The sequence below is a fragment of the Camarhynchus parvulus genome, chromosome 4A (assembly GCF_901933205.1).
Source record: "Camarhynchus parvulus chromosome 4A, STF_HiC, whole genome shotgun sequence".
Taxonomy (NCBI): Eukaryota; Metazoa; Chordata; class Aves; order Passeriformes; family Thraupidae; genus Camarhynchus; species Camarhynchus parvulus.
This window is the reverse complement of record NC_044600.1, coordinates 11141685-11160337: the sequence shown is the minus strand read 5'-3', so window position 1 is coordinate 11160337 and position 18653 is coordinate 11141685. Positions and strand designations below refer to the sequence as shown.

At 42.0% G+C, this 18653-nt stretch overlaps 2 protein-coding genes across 3 annotated transcripts; one reads left to right on the top strand and one right to left on the bottom strand.

Moving 5' to 3' along the window:
• Positions 1-369: 369 nt before the first annotated feature.
• ATG4A (autophagy related 4A cysteine peptidase) lies at positions 370-12019 on the bottom strand. Of its 2 annotated transcripts, XM_030967898.1 has the most exons (13): positions 11954-12019; positions 10420-10530; positions 9179-9250; positions 8472-8570; positions 7155-7256; positions 6549-6621; positions 5589-5668; positions 4418-4605; positions 4237-4315; positions 3165-3310; positions 2536-2592; positions 1591-1702; positions 370-1276 (listed from the first exon to the last, which is right to left on the bottom strand). In XM_030967898.1, the coding sequence occupies exons 1-13, from the start codon at positions 11961-11963 to the stop codon at positions 1212-1214; spliced, it is 1194 nt and encodes a 397-aa protein (XP_030823758.1). In that variant the 5' UTR covers positions 11964-12019; the 3' UTR covers positions 370-1211. The 2 variants fall into 2 exon arrangements, with proteins under 2 accessions (XP_030823758.1, XP_030823757.1); XM_030967897.1 differs by lacking the exon at positions 370-1276 and having other exon boundaries at positions 1414-1702.
• Positions 12020-12219: 200 nt separating this feature from the next.
• On the top strand, positions 12220-16139 carry PSMD10 (proteasome 26S subunit, non-ATPase 10). The gene is made up of 5 exons (XM_030967533.1): positions 12220-12350; positions 12439-12537; positions 13491-13637; positions 13750-13916; positions 14915-16139. The coding sequence occupies exons 1-5, from the start codon at positions 12237-12239 to the stop codon at positions 15066-15068; spliced, it is 681 nt and encodes a 226-aa protein (XP_030823393.1). The 5' UTR covers positions 12220-12236; the 3' UTR covers positions 15069-16139.
• Positions 16140-18653: the final 2514 nt, after the last annotated feature.

Here is an 18653-nt window from a genome sequence, read left to right as displayed (position 1 = left end):
GGTCATTTATTACTGAAGATGAAATGCGTGACTCAGTCCATTACACTATTGTGACAAAGTGATCAGAATGGGGACTGTGATAGTAAAAAGGAGCTGTAGAATGAATTAAAAGATCTTTGCCTTTATTCTGAGCTGGTTTTCTTAGAGCTGCTACAGCGATACTCTTTCTAAAAGGAAACAAAACTGCACCAGCTCTGCTGATAAAACTGGAGAATTAAGGCACTTTTACCAAAACAGATTTCAAAAGGCAACAAGTCAAAACCCAACAATTAAGTAATTTGCATATGCCTATATATTAACTTTTAAGATAACCTGGGTTATATTTAGTTCACACAAACAAATTAACAAAATATAGCAGCATACAACCTATGAAAAGCTTAAGAAATTTATTAGATGCACAGATAAAGTGCAGTAACAGAGATACTTGTGTATATCTTTTTTAAAATAAATAAGGTACAGTTAAACCACCTTTGACTCACTTTAGCTCTGGAAGAAAAGTCAGCCTAAGTTTCAATGATTGAACTTTAAGGTCAAGGTGAAATATATCATAACTATAACAGTGGTTGTGATCTGTATCAACTATTTGAGGCTCCTGTTCCTCTTGAGGTCTCCCAGAAACAGGAAGGCTATTGCAAAATGGATACATTAGACATAGTTCCTTTCACAGAAACATTTTTGTCATAAAGTGTGGTTGCTCAAATACATGTTAAAATATTTAACAAGGAAACAATTTTCTCCTGATCCAGTTGATCTTTTAAACAAGACAATGCATTTTTTCTATGATGCAGCCCACAGGAAGGAACAGAAGTAGACATCCTCCGTAACTGAAGACTCTTGCTTTAAGAACTAAACTATTGCATTATATGAGAGCAAGAAATACCCATTTTGTGTTATCCCTTTCTCCAAACATACAGCCCACTGACAGACTTAATTTTGCCTTAATCTCAGAGGTCCATTTGTCTTCAAGAAAGACACACATTAAAAAGAGGTTCCCTTTCAGGGTCTTAAAATAAAATCTTTCAGTGCCTTTCCATCTGGGGAAGCTCTTTGACAGAAGGAACCGTCCCTGTAGGAGTTTGGATGATACCAGATGTTTGTGCTCTGTTTTCCATGATTTCAGGCACTTTTGGGCTAACATGGCTGTGTAATCTATGTCAATGCAACAATATTAGCAATATGTTCAATACTCAGAAGGGTCACCACAGTTTCCTTCATACACTCAGGATTTCAAATTCTTCTTCCAATTCAAATAGCTTGTCAGTAGATTCTATGAGTTCTAAAAAATAAGTTAAACCGTTTAGGATGTAAAGACATGCCTGATTTTGTTTACAAAAAAACCCCTCAAACCTCCCCCCATCCTTCTGAAATGCTGCCTTTGAAATATTTTCAAAGATTTAAAAATATCTTGTGCTAACACATGTAAACTGGACACAGCCTGTTTGGATAACTGATACTCTGTAAGAGCAAGGCATTTAACCATGCAGTGATTGCTTGATCCTCAGGAAAGCCCAGTTATTCCACCTGTGGTGGTTCTCCTGCTGGCTGAGGAGCCCCACTCTGTGCCCAGCAGCACATTCAGTGGTACCGCACCTGCTCCTGTGGTTGTCACTTCTGGCTTGGTTGGAGGTATGAAAGGAGGCCAGTGGGGTGGGTGCTTCTGGACCAGCTCAAACATCCGTAGGCTCTGCTGCTTTAGAATCTCCTGAGGACAGAATACAAACCAAAAACCATTTTTAATACTGCATATCTATCAAAGAACAAAGGCTGTAAATTCCTGTTAGGTCAAGTACCTGCCATCATGAATCACAGCTTCACACATTTCTAGTATTGTCCTACTTGAAAACACACCTGGAAGATGGATCTCTTAAACTCCTACAAGTTACCAGTGCATTATAACGAGCTTTTATACATCTGTAATTCTGTTTATATGGAGCAAACACATACCAAGAACATACTTCTGCCTTTTAGAAGTAAATTACTTGCTTGGACCTCTCTGTGTTCAAGTTTTCTGTTGATCAATGGGAACACAAGACAGATCTATCTACTCAAAGAAATCCAAGAGATTTTGGAAGATAGGTTTTGATCAGGAGAAACAAGTTGTTATTATTGAAGCAAAATTTCACTGCTATCAGGTGAGCTCCATCATATCCTGTACTTCAGTTATTTGCAAACTGCTTTCTGTAGGCTTTTTTTAAATAAATGCTTTTGGTTGGTGGTACTTTATATTCACATTTCTGTTGCTTAATATTCCAGCTGCTTGCTGCATTTTTCAGTAAATGACTTAGGTATAAGCCACTAACACAGTACTGCTAACAGAAGACAAACTCAGAAGGGGGTGTATGCACTTCTTCTCCCAGTGCCAGGGCTCATGGCTGCAAAATGCTGAACAAGCTCCATCAGCAGTGTCAGCTCTCCCTGATCATTAGTGCCACCTTCACTGGGGATCATTTGATTTGAAAGCTGGGAATTTCCATTAACCAAAAGAGAACACTATCCATGATTTCTTAACAGAGCAAAAAAAGATAGCAGTATTACCTTTTGTACAAGACTACACCAGTTATCAAAATCACATTCTTCTTTGCAAAAGAAGCCCTAAGGAAAGAACACACAGAGTAATATTAATTACTATATGTCAATGAGCAAAGATGCTGTGGTATCTATGTATGGGTTATATCTCATGACAATCTCCCATAACCCAACCAAAGGACACTGGCACAAGATCAGACTGAATTTCTTCAACTACCACAGTATTCTTGTGATCTATACTGGAAAACTTCTACAGGTAATTTCACTTGAAGATTTTAGATTAAATAAAACAAGCTCAGGTAAATATCTTCTCGAGAGCAACCAATGCACAGATGATAGAGATGGAATAAAATAAGGAAACCTGATTCAGTTCCTTGCTTTGACTTTCAAACTACTTCTTGGAAAAGGTCTGTGTTGCCCAGGATTAATTGGCTCCCCAGGATACAAACAGTTGGTTCCCTGCTTGAGCTAAAATTACTGGATCCTATGCAGTTCAACTACTATGTGCTGAATTTTAGATTGCACAAGAGTGCCTTGTGAGCTTGACTGTGATCAAGGATACATGTTGCTGCCTTTACCAATACACAGAGGTATTGCTTTGAACAAAGTACACATATTTATTATTTTCTAACACCTACTAAAGCTACTGAAGGGTCCAAATTCATGATCTTCATTCTGTGTGGGGCTTGCTGGCAGTGGAAGCTCTTGTCATCAACTGTGCCATTTTCTTCTGAATCTACAAAACTCTGAGTGGTGTGAGGGTCCAAGTAGATCAGCTCATTGCCTGGAGGGGTAAAATCCACATGGTGATAACAAGTAAGAAGCAGTAATAAACACTTATTCCATCCAGACTTGTAAAACATAAATTGGATTGTCAGCACAGTCCATATCTCAACTCTCTAGCTAGGGAGTCTTTAAAAGAACTGGAAAGCCAGGCACAACAGTATCCCACAGGGAATTTAGTATAATTTTCCACTGTTACCTTTTAGGGTAGATTTTTTGAATGGTTTTTTTCTACCTTTGTCACATACTTTCCTTTATCTACATGAAGTCCAGTACATTTTTTAAAAATCTCAACTGCAGTAATCCCTAACATTCCTCACATCAAAGATACAGGATGACCACAAATCCAATCTGTAATCCCATTAGGCATTCACCCAGAAATTGAACAAATAAGTCTGACTAAAACAGCTCAGGTTTTACAAAAGAAAGAACAAAATATCCAAGGAGTTATGGATCAAACCAGGGTAAAATATCAAAGGCTGAATCTAGGATCAACTATTGCATTAATTAATAAAGACATGGAAGAAGGTGAAAGACATACTGCTTTGAGAAAAAATGGAAGCATATGAAACAATAATTTAAGAAAGCCAGGAAGCAAAAGAATAAAACAAGACACTCTTCACTAGAAAGTATTAATGATTAGAAAAAATACAGTATTTAAGCAGCAGTGACATTTCACATTTTTTGAATGCTATCAACTTTTCTTAGTGTCTTGTTCTTGCATATATCATTCCATATTTTTATATCAAACTTTGCTGCTTCTTTTCTGTTCCTATAAAGATGGTCTCATACTGTTCCTGAAGTGTCTGAGGTATGTTTCTTCTTCTCCATTCTCATGCTTAAAATGCTTACTACTGCCCCTTCCCAAAGAACATCTTTTCTCTTTCAGTCATATGGATATTTGGAGTAAGTTTCTTTCTTCCTTACCTAAAAATCCTATAAAATAATAGGCATTATTGGGTTTCCCTCCTAATGCTCCCAAAGACTGTGGCATCTTAAAGCATTCCTAGGAGTCCAAAGAGAGAAAAATTAAATTGATTTGTTTATTGATGTACCAGATACCTGAACTTTTTCACATAGACAAACAAGTGACTGAAGAATGCCTTACTTTAAACGCATCAATATACACTGGATTGATGTGATTAATCCCTAGCCGGAGAGGGATAATGAGCAGGAGGGGCTTCCAGCCTGGGCACAATCCTGCTGTGTTCTTGTTTGGGCCAAGAGCACTTCTGTGCAAATGTGCACTGCTGTGGGCAACACTGCTGCTCTGGGCAGGGCACCAGCACATCTTCTCTGGGGGAATGAAAAGAGACATCAGTGAATGCACACAGCAACACAGAGCAGATCTTTCAATCATGAATTAAATTGCTTTTCCAGACAGCTTTATAGAGCTCCTGTTTTAAGACAAAAGGAGCAGGGCATGGAAATCCTGACTATTTAGCAGAAGTAATTCTGGCAGTCAGAGTATGTGCTGGCACATTAGTGAGACATGGGAAAAATGAGGGGATGAATGTTTAAGACTGAAGTTACATTTACTACTGCAGTATTGAAGCTGTCAAGCTTTGCCTGGGAGATGACATAGCAGGGAGGAAGCATTAGAAACTCCTCAGGGAACTCTTCCCTTCCAGTAGTGTAGACATAAAATAAGCAGAAGTAGGGACTAAAGTAGAACCAGGCAGTGGCTAAATACCACTTGTAAACCCACCCTTCTTACAGTTTTAAGTTGAAAATGGGCCACACATTTCTGAAGGATCTGCCCCTCATTTCCCTGACAAAAGCAAATTTCTGGCAAACTCTATATTACAAGCAATTCTCTGTATTTTTACATACTGCAACTTTATTCCATTGCTGGAGTAGGAGTTAAGGTAGCACAGACCAAACTCCACTTTCTCATCCACATGGTTTGTGAGCTGGTCACCAAAAATGCCTCACTGTTCTGTGCTAACTTTACTTTTGGAAACCCCAAACCTGAGTATCCATTTAATTTATTACTTTTCTTACCCTGGGAACAAATAGGAATGGTGCCAAGATTTTGCTCATACTTAGATACATTCAGGACAGTGAATTCAAATCAAAAACTGTCACCAAGGAAATAATCACAGAATCATCAAATCATTTAGGCCAGAAAAGACCTCTAACATCATCAAATCCAACCACTACCCTAATGCTCCCAGAAGTAGTTTGTCCAAACAATTAAATTTGCCATGAGCTTGAGCTACTCTTTGGTATCTGCTGAGACACTACAGCAGTCCTGCAGAAACTCCTGTTTCACTTACTGATGTCCTCGATGACCACTGTATTGTCCATAGATACATAAACTGCTAATGAATTCCATTCATCAAATAAAGCAAGCTTCCTAGAAAACACAGAGGCAATAATTAAGAAAAGCTTACTAGGACCATGAGGATAGCTTTTAACTCAGGACAGTTAAATAGTTCTTGAGTAAAAAAGTCACTTATTTGGAATAAAAATTTGTTGTTTTTTTTAAGTCTCCATGTAATAAAAAGATAACTTTCAGTGTTTAACATATTTAGAAAAAAATAATAATGAGTGGTTCCAGGAAAAGCACACACACTATACCATGTGAAAGCTGTTTTGTCCTTTTGCCAAATGCAGGGATAGTAACAGCTCAACCACATGATTAGGTTTATTATTTTTTATTGCAATTAACAGATTCCACTGTGGGATTCTGCCCATGGTGCCTAACATCATGTAGAGAAGAAAAAAACTCCTATGCCAGTTTTTCCACAATACTCTGTGCTTAAGAAGTTCCACTAAACTCAGTGGAACTATTTCAGGTTGTTAAAAGCCAGAGCAGCTCAAGATTTTGGAACCCAAAAGTTAGGAGGGTGACATAATAGCACACAGGTTTCTGTCCACTTTGTGTGACATCCAGAACTCTGGGGAAGGGAACTCTCAGGCTGCACAGGCAGTGCTGGCTGTCTAAAATAAGCCTGAAAAACTGGTATGTGAGTCAAGAAGAATTTGTAAGGGAAAGGAGCTGGAGGCCAGGACATCCTTCAGCTCCTTTCTCTCTCCAGAACGTGTCTGTCCCAGGGCTGCAGCACATGGCACCCAGGAGCTGCAGGATGGGACATTCCCTATCTGGGACATTCCTTATTCCTCAGCAGTGTCAGCTCTAGTGAGGCCTCCAGGCCAGGAGGAGCTCCCACGTTCTCCCCAGCAGCCTCAGGCAGCCCCAGGAGCACATCCAGGGAGCCCCTGCCATGACTTACTTCAGCACTTGAGCAACTGTATTTGGTCCAAACCACTCTCCAATGGACTTCCCCTCTCCAACACCCATCTGTGCTGTTGTTGAAAGGGAAAACACACACAGGAAAAACCACAGAGAGGCTGGTCACAGTCTGTGTCACACAGCATGGCCTACTAATACCTTCACAAACACTCTAGGGCAAGTGCAAGCTGTATTTAGCAACAACAATTATTTTCTCAACCTATACTCTTTTCAAAACTTAATGACTGCTGGTTCCCTTGGAAGAAGTTCCTGAACTGTAACAACAACTACAAATATGTCCTTACTTACAAATTATAGCAGTAAGTTTTATGACTGCCTATTTTAACACTATCAACTCTGCTACCCAAAACCTGCACACTTTATCAAGAGCTAGATTCTAGAATACAGATTTATTTAGGTCTTAGTGAATAATATTTCTGAATAATTATACTTTGTACCCACTTGCATACATTTTAATTTTTATATAAAAATACACATTGTCTTCCTAATCACCTTTTAAAAATGTTTCATTAACTTCCTTCAAATGAGAAAGTTCCAACACTGTAGGAATTTCAGTAGACAAAAGGAAGTTGATGTGTGTTCTTACCCATTTGGTGGATGGAATAACAGCAATCTTTTCTATCCAGAAAGCACCGTAAGATTCTGTGATATTCTTCTGGTTGCTTTTTGTGTTTTTCCCATTGCCAATCTTTCAAGAAAAAAGTTATAATTAAGATTAGAAAATAATGTTTTCATTGTACTGATCAAATTTCTAGATGGCAGAAAGCAATACAATGAGATTTTAAGAGACAATCCATCTCTAATATTTACATTTTATTTAGAGATCCTAGAAGTCACACCTTGTCATTTATTATCAAGCTGCCCTTTATCATCACATGCTATTGTGTGAAAATTGGGAAATCAAAATAACAATGCCAACTGCAAGTATATCCTGAGTGATCACTGCTGAGAATTGATAGCTATTGCTCTGTATGAGCTTTCAAGACTATTTAAAACTATCTGTTCTGTTTGGACTTTATCAGATTTGCAAACATTTGTAGGATAATAACTCATAAAGAAAAATCCAAACACAGTGCTGGCCCTCTCCCACAGCAAAATCCAAACCATGGCTTTGCCACGTGAGCTTCTGACGTAAGGTAATTACCTCACATTTACTAACAGAGAAACACATACACAGGGCTGATGCTATTTAGATCCATACTGCAAGTTCAAGGTCTAGCTTTTCTCAGGTAATATGTCTGTTTGCCTACTTTTTCAGTTAAATCTTTGCAATATCATTTTGTGTATTCAGTGATTAAAGTGGTAAATCCACAAATCGTGCTGCCGTAGAAACCATGACAAAAGAGCATAAGGATCACAGACCCAGCCACAGCAAGGTAATTGACAGAAGAGTGACACACAGAGCAGACCTGGACACTCACCCGTGGCTCTGGGATATGGGGTGGCAGTACAGAATTACAGGCACTAGTGGGGTCTGCTGTGGGGTCTGGACTCAGGCTGATGATGGGTGAGTGGTTTGTGAAGTACTTTGTGTGGTGTCTATCACTCTGTCACTACTGACACTGTCACCCTGGATGTCATTTTGGTGACTATGTAACGAAAAGAGGGGAAGAACTCAGACCCATGGTAGCAAGTTTTCCCTTGGCTTCAACTTTGGTATTCCTCAAAAAGATTTACAGAATAACAACAGTGGGATTCCCTATTTGTCCTTCCTCTGTTTTTGTTTCTCTGCTTAAGGCTGCCATGATTTTGCCCCATCAGACAAGAATAGTTCACTAATAACTTTATCAAGGCATCACAGAAGTTTCATTAATAAATTTAGGTTTTATGTTTTACGGAAAACGACAACAAAAATGAAACAGCTTCCAAATAACACAAAAGTTGCCTCAGCAACAGTACTTACCTCTTCCTAAATGTCTGCAGATCAGTGCCTGGGCCAGCATCATCTGCCCACACCTCAGCATGCATCCCCAGCCTGCGTCAGACGAGGGACCAGTGCCTCCTGCGAACAGAGGGGCTCACGTCAGCACGGGCTCTGCACAGAGCCAGCTCCTGAGAGAACCCCCAGGCAAACCTCTGACAGCTGAAACTCACAGTCAAACTCTGACAGCTGAAACCCACAGTCAAACTCTGACAGCTGAAACCCACAGCCAAACTCTGACAGCTGAAACTCACAGCCAAACCTCTGACAGCTGAAACTCACAGCCAAACCTCTGACAGCTGAAACCTACAGTCAAACCTCTGACAACTGAAACTCACAGTCAAACCTCTGACAGCTGAAACCTACAGTCAAACCTCTGACAACTGAAACTCACAGTCAAGCCTCTAACAACTGTCCCACAGCTGAGAGGGAGCCAGCCTGTCCCACTGAGCCAGCTCCTTTCTCGCCACAGTGCTGCTCTCACTTCACTGCTTGCCCCACAAACATGAAGACCCGATAATATACAGGTACAAGCAAACACTGATTTTAATTGCTTTAATCTTTTGTTTGCACACACAGTTAAATTATGATCAAAACGTTCTAGTAGTATAAAAATAACTTTTCAGTCCCCAACATCATCACCAATCCTGCTAATCCATAACCAGGCTGCTGGAATGCTGCATACTCACCAATAGGTGAAAACTTTCTTCTATATGTGAACCAGAGACGAGCACTTATATCCAACAATAACTTAGATTTGTCTGGAATAATTTTAAGAGAAAATAAATTATTAAAACATACTTAAAACTGAAAAATTCAAATTATCACTGTACAGTTAATATATAGAATGCATGGAAGGCTCCTACAGCTTTTACGTACAAGACCCTTAGTACTTAAAACATTTTTTAGCAATTTAAACACAGAGAGCTTTTGCAGACTGCTAATTAAAGTTAACTTATTAAAGATGAAATAATTATTAGCCAGTGAAATTTTACAAGGTGCTTGGAATGACTATGCCCAGCCTGAATAAAACAACTCTGGAGAACTGTCCTCAGGAAAGAACTGGTAAAGCAGGTTAAGAAGTTCTACGTGCAAATCAACATGGAATTATACATTACCTCCAAACCCAACAGAAAGTCATTTTAAGAAAAGGTTAATAATGTTAAATTGAATTAAACCTCTCTTTTTTCTTGTTTGTTTAAGTACATATGCACTTACAGAATCCTCCAAAGGCTCTGAAGAATGCTTAAGTATCCTATTTGCTGCATTTTCCCTTAGCTGTGGCTCAGACTGGCTGGCTTTTCCTAAGGATTCTCCAGCTGATCAAGGCTGCATGCAGCACCCTGGGCTGTCTTGAACACCATGTCTGCATTGGTGGTCACTGCCTTTGACATGTAACACAGGAGGATGGCCCTGTCTTCTCCCCAGGGAGCAAAACCAATTTCTGAAGTCTTACTTTTATACAAACATATTACTCTGCTCTAACTTTTAGGTCATGTACTTATTTTCACTAAAATGCAGTATATGCCATAGACTAACTTATTGTTGTTATTTGAAATATCATTTTAGTTGCAAGTAACAGGCTGTGGACAGCATCCCTCATAGGAAAATGACATCAGTAATGCTGAACATTTCCCAGAAGCTATTTATATATTCATTTCTGAGGCCCTGATGTTGTGGAGTGATGAGGCTCACATCTGACAACCTCTGCTATGAATGTGATCATATTGCACGAATTATAGTGGAAGCACATTGGCCTTGGTTCTGGTTTCTGTACAGGAATTCCACTGCTTATACCTGGTGTCTCACTGATGAAGAGCAAACTTCCCTCATGAGATATTTAAGGAACACAAGGAAATCAGGAGCTGCTGCGGCATGTGAATCTATGAATATTCTACAGATGTTACAGATAATTTAATTCTAAAGATACCTGTGTTTAGGTGGTGTTGCCTTCCTAAAATCCACACTGGCTCATCAGTTTCTGGAAATTCTTCTAAGTAGTCTGACAAAATAGTGATCTGGTTTTCATACCTAGACAAAACTGAACAGGAATACACAAAATTCAAACTCCATTTTATCCCCTTGTTCTTTTATACCCAACTTGGAGCTCTCAAACTGAACTAGTTTGTAGCAAGTCTTTACAGCCTTTGGGGCTTCTGAGCAGCTCTGCCAGCTGCTTTTAATTTTCTCCCTTAAAAGCTGTTCTGACACTGAAATAACCAATGCCTTGTTTTTTATTTAGATCCTCAGTGAGTGCTGAGAGAACACCAGGCATAACACCTTTATAAGCAATCTCACTGAAGCCAGTGACAGAAGTTCAGGGTGACTGCAGCGAGGATGAGATTTGATTCAAGATAATGAAGAAAGGAAAAAAAAATTAGGCACCACAGCTTGATCTGAAACGTAGAAAAAATACAAATCAGAGTGATTATGGCCTCATGCTTAATGGAAAGCATGTGAAAAGTGTTAGCAAGACTGGGCTTTACTTTCCCAACTGGAGATTTGAAACACTTCAGAAAAAAAAAAAAAAAGTAGATGTATTAATGCTATTATTCAATACCACATCTATTTAGTAAAAATTAAAAAAATATAATTAATACTACCAAAAGAAGACAGTCCAACTATTTTCTAGATCGATAAAATGATGCTTTTTGGAAGAGTGCAACAACCCTTCAAGAGTAAAAATTAATGTAAAACCATATATATAAATTAAGATTTCATTTAAAAATAATACACATTCCAGCGTTCAGAAGGGAGCTGCACCACCCTCTGGCACACCAGCCTCTGGCTGGAGCCCGGGGCCAGCAGTGCCGAGCCCCGACACCCGGCGTCCCCGCAGGCAGCGGTGAAACACCGCGCCAGGCTCCTCCAGGGCTGTCAGCTCAGCAAAACAACTCCTCGCCCCGTGCTCTGCATTCTCCGCCAGAAAAGCCGTCGCTCACTGCACTTCCAGAGCAAACCACCTGGTCTTTACTACAAAGACTTAAGACACTCTCGACCTCCGAAATCCAACCGGAGGCACCTGCACCCCCTTCGCGGCCGCCTCTCTCGCCCCCGCTGCCGTCGGACACCCCGGAGCACCGGCGAAAGCACCGCCGGGGTTTCTTTTCCCTCGCCGGGGTCCCCGTCCCCTTCCCCTTCCCGGCGCTCCCCCACAGCGCTCCCCGCCGAGCTGCAGAGCGGGGCTGCCAGACCGGGCTCCAGCCCCCCGGCTGAGGCCGCCCCGCGCCCCGGCCGAGCCCCCTCACGCCCGGGCCCCCTCCCGAGCCCCCAGCCCCGGCCCCGGCAGAGGCCGCGGGACCCCAAGCGCCAGGCGACCCCTCCGGGCGGATCGCACCGCGCCGGCTCCCGTCCCTCAGCCTGCGGGCGTCTCCCGCCGCCGGGAACCCCACTGGATCCCCGGAGCCCCGGTCTGGCCCCTCAGCGCCGCCCCGCCAGCCGTGCCCGCGCCCCGCGCCCCTCACCGGCCTCCATCCTCCCGCTGTCACCATCCTCCTCCCCTTCGCCCCGACACGGAGGCACAACACGGCCGCACCGCGGGGCGCCCTGGGAGCTGCAGTCCCGCCGCCGGCCGGGAGCGCGCCGTCCCCTCGTCCACGGGACTACAAACCCCAGCAGCCCCCGCGGTCCGGGCGGTGAGCGGAGCAGGCGGGCAGGCGCGATTGGCTGGACTGGGCGCCGGCGCCCATCTGATTGGCGGTTCTCGGGCTTGGCCCCGCCCCGTGGGCGGGGTGGCGCGGAGGCAGCATGGAGGGCGCGGTGTCGGACGTGGCCGTGTGTAACCTGGCGTTCGCGGGGCGCCTCGAGGAGCTGCGGGCGCTGCTGCTCCGCGACCGGGCCCAGGCCACGCGAGCCGACCAGGTCAGCCGGCTGCGGCCCCGGGCGGCCTGGGGGCGGCTCCTGCCAGCCGCTGCCCGTCCCTGCCCCGCTGACCGCTTCCCTCCCGCAGGATCACCGCACCGCGCTGCACTGGGCCTGCTCGGCGGGACACACGGACGTCGCGGAGCTCCTGCTCGGGCTCGGCGTGCCTGTCAACGACAAGGACGATGTGAGTGCCGCCGGCCCGGGGCGCCTGAGGGAGCCGCGGGGCGCTCTGGGGGCGCGGGTGCTGCCGGGCCCGCTGCTGTCACGGTTTCAGCCTCAGAGGGGCCCTGACAGCGGCCGGGGCAGCTCCCGGAGCCTCTTGCGCCGCTCCCTCCTCGCCCTCGCCCCCTCCTGCCGCCGGCCGGGGCCCCCAGCCGGGATCTGGCACTTGGGCTGGTCCCGGCTGCTCTGGGTGCGCTGGGCAGGCAGGGTGAAGTGTTCCACATTTAGAAATAGGTGTGAGGAGGAGATTTCAGACTTGCTTATTGTCCTGGAATTTTAAGAGAGCTGTATTTATGAAGGAAGTTGCAAAACCACGGGTGTTTGGGTAGTTCTTGGTGCTTTCGCATTGCCTTTATCTCTGTGTGATCTCTCAAATATGTTATGCCAAATCATGAGGCAGGCTGAAGATCTCTCACACTGGGGAAGGCAGTAATAAAGCAGGTGCGGGTTCAGTGATTTCACAGTTGGAAAGGAGATGGCCTGCTCCTGTTCTAGAGGAAGAGTTGAAATATTTGTATCCATTATAAAGCATCCTTAAAGAAGAACTTGTCTCATCAGTTTAGAGAGTAGGATATAGAAAAAGTTGTTAACACCCTTTTCTACTACTGCTGTTTGTTCTTAAAAAGGCATTAGTGTAAATTCTGCAGGGACAAAGTCTTCTGCAAAGATACCATGCATAACTGCCTAGCAGAAGTGATTTCTGTCATTTAACTGGCAGCTTTTTCCAGGTACTGAATGCAGGTATGTACGAAGACATGAGCCTTGCATCTAGTGAAAATCAGTAATATTTTAGCTTTGCACTGGTAAGAATATGAGCAGTGTGAGTGGTTCAGGTTTGTCTGGCTTATACATTATCATGTTTTTCTGCCTGAAACTCGTGGTTTGAATAATGTGGATTTCTTCTTGCCTCTGTAGGCTGGTTGGACTCCCCTACACATTGCTGCTTCAGCAGGCCGTGATGAAATTGTGAAAGCCCTCATTGCTAAGGGTGCTCATGTAAATGCTGTCAATCAGAATGGCTGCACGCCCCTGCATTATGCAGCCTCCAAAAATAAGCAGGAGGTATGTTTACCTATGTTTACCTACTGGAGCTGGTGGTGTTCTTGGAAGAAGGATTTAGGTATATTAAGCCCGCATCCTCCTCCCCTGCTCCTTTCTCTCTCAACATGCTCAGATTGCAATCATGCTTTTGGAGAATGGAGCAGATCCAGATGCAACAGATCATTTTGAATCCACCCCGTTACACAGAGCAGCAGCCAAAGGAAACCTAAAAATGGTACAGATCCTTGTGCAGCACAATGCAACTTTGGATATACGGGACTCTGAAGGGAATACTCCTCTGTAAGTAATTTATTATTTTTATTTTCCTTAATATAGCGTAATCTCTGTGAAATGTCCATCACTTCAATGTCTTTTTCTTTCTTTAATTTTTTGTTGCTTCAAAATACACTCTTACTTCACATCCCTGTGCAATTAAAAAGTATTTCAGAAAGTCATACTTAGTATTTTGCCATAGTGGTCTGTACATGCATACTTTAACTTGTGTTACTGCATCCACTTAGAGTGTAGAACACGTTTTTTATTAATCTGGAATACATTAGTTGTTGCTACAGGGTAGAAAGTGAGCTAATGACATCAGAGGAAACTGGTCTTGCAGGCTGGTCTACTCTGTCCTGCCAAGCAAGAACTCATTTCAGAAGCTTTTCTTCACCTTTCTAAAGAAAATAAGTTGCAATTGAAGTACAATCAGCCTGGTGTTTATTGTCACCTTAGAGATCAATTTGAATATGTAAGGGTTACAGCTACTTTGAAGTTGCTGTCAAAACCACAGTGGAATCCAGATTGTGCTGTGAATAAGATCAAGCAGTAAGTTTTAGCTGTACATAAACCCCAGTATGGCCCTGGAATGCACACAGTTCTTCCTAGGACACTGCCAAATGGAAAAAAGCGTTTGCTGCATTTGCAGTAACTCCTTATTTTTTAGCATCAGACAATTTATTTCTCACCTTCAATTTAATAGAGATTGCCATTTTCCATTCTCACCATGGATTATGTTCTCTTTAGCTTTGCTGACTGCAGAGCCAAATCCTAACCCAAAGAACTGTCTTAACATTGCAAGGAGAGCAGCAGGAGGAATGTTCTTGAGTTGCTTAATGACAGCAGAGGGACTGGACAGCAAGCTTTGGAATCTGTCTAGGTAGTTGGCTGCTTGTGGATTTGTTGTTTTCAGATGTATCTCCCCCCAACATTGACACTGTCATTTTGACAAGGTGTAATTATTGCTCTTTACAAGCTTGGACAGTTTAACAGTGGCTCTGGGTTTCTTGTTCTCACTGCAGTCATTTAGCCTGCGATGAAGAGAGAGTGGAGGAGGCAAAGCTGCTCGTGTCTCATGGTGCAAGTATTCACATTGAGAATAAAGAAGATCTGACCCCTCTGAAAGTGGCAAAGGGAGGCCTGGGAGCCATCCTTAAAAGAATGGTGGAAGGCTAGAGGGGGCTTCACTTGAGTCTGTCTCCTGTTGCACTTCTGCTTAGGATTGCAAACTTCATATTTTGATAGTTCATCTGGGATGTCATGTGTGGTATCAGCATGGTAATGAAATGTTTTTATTGAAGCTGTCCTTCAAGTGCAGTGCCAAAACTCTTTGTACTTCCTGTTAATTAAATTGTTCACTGACTTTAAAGTATTTTTCAATATCTTGCAGTTTTCTTTCAGTTTACAGTGTGATGTGTATAAATGTGGTATTCCTTCTACTTCAGATCCCAATTTAGAATTATTTCTTTCAAGAAACAGGACCAAAAATGTTTTAACCATTTAAAGCCAATTTTTGTTTTCTTCTAGAATCTTTGGTTTTTTCTCTTAGCCTTTGTGATTTCTGTGGGGGGTTTTGTCTGTGTTTTGTGGGTACTGATTGTCTTGCTCCAGATGATTCTAGGCTACACTGTATTTCTCTTTGTAGAATGCAGTTTGCTTAGTTACTTAGATAATTGTATCCATTTTTGCTACTCTTGGTGTATTAAGTGAAATCTGAGAGTGTTTAAAGCTTTTCTGTTGTTACTGGCTGTTAACCTGTTTTTCTCTGAGTCTTTAAATACATGTATTTGATGAAGTGCACTGGACTGCTTGCAGAATGCAGGCACAGTTTCAGAGTTACCTCTGCAAATACACTGTTTTATAATGGATGGCTCTGGATACTCCTCTGGGATGTACTTCAACTTTAATATTTTTTCTTCTTGTTCCTTTTGAAGGTTTCTTTTTCTGTTCTCTTTGACTCCCATATGCAGCACTGACACTTGCAGTTTACCATCTTATTTTATAACAGAAGCCTGGTTTAACTTTTATTTACTCATAGCAAATCCTGATATTAAGTTATTACAAGGCAGAGCTAAGAAGGTAGAACATGAAAAGTGACCTCCTGTCCTGTTGTTGTTAAGATAATTTTGACACCAGTGGTTAGATTTCCACTTGAACAAAGAATGAAATTCTGTGAAATAAAGAACTTTCCTAAACAACAGTCTTTGGTATTATAAAACTTTATTAAACTGACATGTAAGAAAACCAGTATTTTCTAAGTAGCTTGTATGTTTGGGGTGTGAACAACAAGATGAAACCCTGCCATCCATTACACAGTATGGAAATGCAACATGTTTGCTCTTCAGCCTCAAGGAAAGGGTGAAATGCAAGCTGGCAGTTTCTACAGTTGGACTTGTAGGGGTTAAGGTAATGCACTTTATTTTGGCAAGCAAGACAGACACTTACAACCAACAAATACCTTCACCTTTAAATGTATCTTAGAACACAAAATGCAGGTTAAATTTCACTGAGAGGACTTATTAAGAGCAGGAGGAATAACTTGCCTGTACAGTAAACTCTGGCCATGCAGACCTTGATTGAAGGAGGAATCTGACTGAGTAAATGTTTCTTATACGTTGCACAGGCATGGCTGAAAATTTGATTTGAGTTCTAATCAAAACAGAGCTAAGAGTTCTGTGTTCATTCTTGGTTTTTGTATAGCAAAAACCCTGCAAAACCCTGCTCTGTAGCTTTGTAAATCTGCTTCCTTACGAGATGGTGGCTTGAATGTTGGCTTAGTTTCTGGTGTCCATATTAATGATCCATACTCCCTAAGAGAAGATAAATGGGCCATGCAGCACAGACTGTTGGAATACCTAAAGCTTATTCTGAAAAATCTTTGTGCATCCTGCATATCTCTGCAGGGTTGTAGAGCTACACACTGTGGATCAGTACCTAATTGGACTTGTGCTTTGCCAAGAGTATCAGTGGGGAGCTGGGAATGGTGCCTCATCCTTCTCAATAAACTTTAGATAAACACCAAAATGAGAACAAACATCTGCCAGAAGGCTTATAGAAAACACCACACTATGGTAAGAAAGTCCAAATACATGTTATTTTCCTTATCTCCTTGCTCCCAGCAGCCTGTTTTGCTTCTTATTTTGCCTTTTTACTACCATCTGTTACTCACTGGTGGTTAGACGTATGAGAGGAGTCATTAGTCAAGAATGTGGTGAATTGTTCCTTTCTTTTATGTGAAAACTTAGACATAACTTGAGCAATTTCTACTTTTTGAACTAATATAAAACCTGTGGTGTTCTAGGAAGGCTGTACCATCTATAGAAGTTAGTGACAATTTCACCAGTATAAGCTCCTGTCTTACTGTAGCAAGTTAGGTAAGGAATACCAGCAGATAAATGTGGGAAGTGAGATGAAGAAAAGATTAAAAGAAATATAACCACATTATAGAATCCCCTCTTGAATCACAGTAGTGCTGCTGGAGAGATGTGGAAGCTGGAAAGGTGTAGCAGTAAGATCAATGTGACAAAAACACATACATGCAGGAAATGGCTTTGAAAGAACTAATGCAGCTATAGCAGTGACATGAAGCCATTAATCTTTTCCTATGAAGGGCAAGAATAAAAGAAGCTTAGGAATGTCAGATAAAGTATTTTAAATTATTGCTGTCAGCCAAGCCTTTGGACCAATAATTGATTTGAATTATATCATCAGGAAACACCTTCAGTAAGAAATAGTACCCAAAGAGCAGCAGGTAGTACTGACTGTTCCTTTGCTGTTTCTGAGTCTGTTTAATGTCATCATCCTGTAGGTTTGCACAAATTGGCTGTCAATATCAGATATTTTCAGTAAGCTGCTTAACCTGGATGGCAGGATGTGAGGGAGGAATTTGGCCTGGCACAGAGTCAATAACAGCTGCCTGGTTAAGGAGGTTTCTGTATAGATCCCAATTTGGGATTTACCCTGGATATTTTGGGAAAAGAGGAGTCTGAGGATCCACTGCTACAATGTGGCAGTATTGGTACTAGCAGGGTGTGACCCTCACAGACTGGCACAAAGAGGTTTTTGGCTAAAATAGTGTTAGAAGAATACCATTAATGCTATTTTAGTCTGGAATGTAGCTAACATTTTGATGTGACATGCCTATCAAAGAAAAATATTTGGAAGTCAGAAAACTGAGGAAAGAGCAATGAATACAATTATGCTTGAAGATCCAAATAAATATTAACTAGGATCTCATGCCTTACATCCTTAAATTTTGCCGCATATTTTTTTCCTTTTATATATATCTTTTTTTATAACTCACTATTTTGAAAAATGTACTTAGAGCTATAGGAACTGAAGCTGAAAGTTTTAGCCCAGAAATCTTAAATGTTGCATATAACTAAAGTTTCTAGTCTAGGAACAGTCACCAAAGGATTTATGAATATTAGATCCTATGAAAGACTTAAGTGCCAAAAAACTCAAGATCCCTGAGCCAGATATGTTTTCCTGCAGTGCATGAGACTGAAGCAGTGTCTGCCTGTATCAGCAAGGCTGTGGGTCTGCATTTGCCTGAGCCCCATGGTCCTTGAGCTTTTCTGGGAGTATTATCTTTGCCTTTATGAAAAACTGAGTTTGTGTAACCTTAGAAATGAGGCCCAGGGAGAAGGATTGTCTGGTGACCCAGGTGTGTATGGTTCAATTCCCTTTTCTTCTTCCAAGAGGGCACTCATGGCTCAACTGCTGGCTCTCAGTGTCATTGCTGGTATGCTTTGCACCACG

Bases quoted from the DNA above. Each gene is read 5' to 3' on its own strand.
- ATG4A (XM_030967897.1), bottom strand. The intron at 8,571-9,178 runs GTGAGTATGCAG...CTCTGTTCGCAG, and splicing joins AAGAAAGTTTTCACCTATTG to GAGGCACTGGTCCCTCGTCT. The intron at 3,311-4,236 runs GTAAGGAAGAAA...TTACCCCTCCAG, and splicing joins TTATTTTATAGGATTTTTAG to GCAATGAGCTGATCTACTTG.
- PSMD10 (XM_030967533.1), top strand. From the start codon at position 12,237: ATGGAGGGCGCGGTGTCGGACGTGGCCGTGTGTAACCTGGCGTTCGCG. The intron at 12,351-12,438 runs GTCAGCCGGCTG...TCCCTCCCGCAG, and splicing joins AGGCCACGCGAGCCGACCAG to GATCACCGCACCGCGCTGCA. The intron at 13,638-13,749 runs GTATGTTTACCT...CAACATGCTCAG, and splicing joins CCTCCAAAAATAAGCAGGAG to ATTGCAATCATGCTTTTGGA.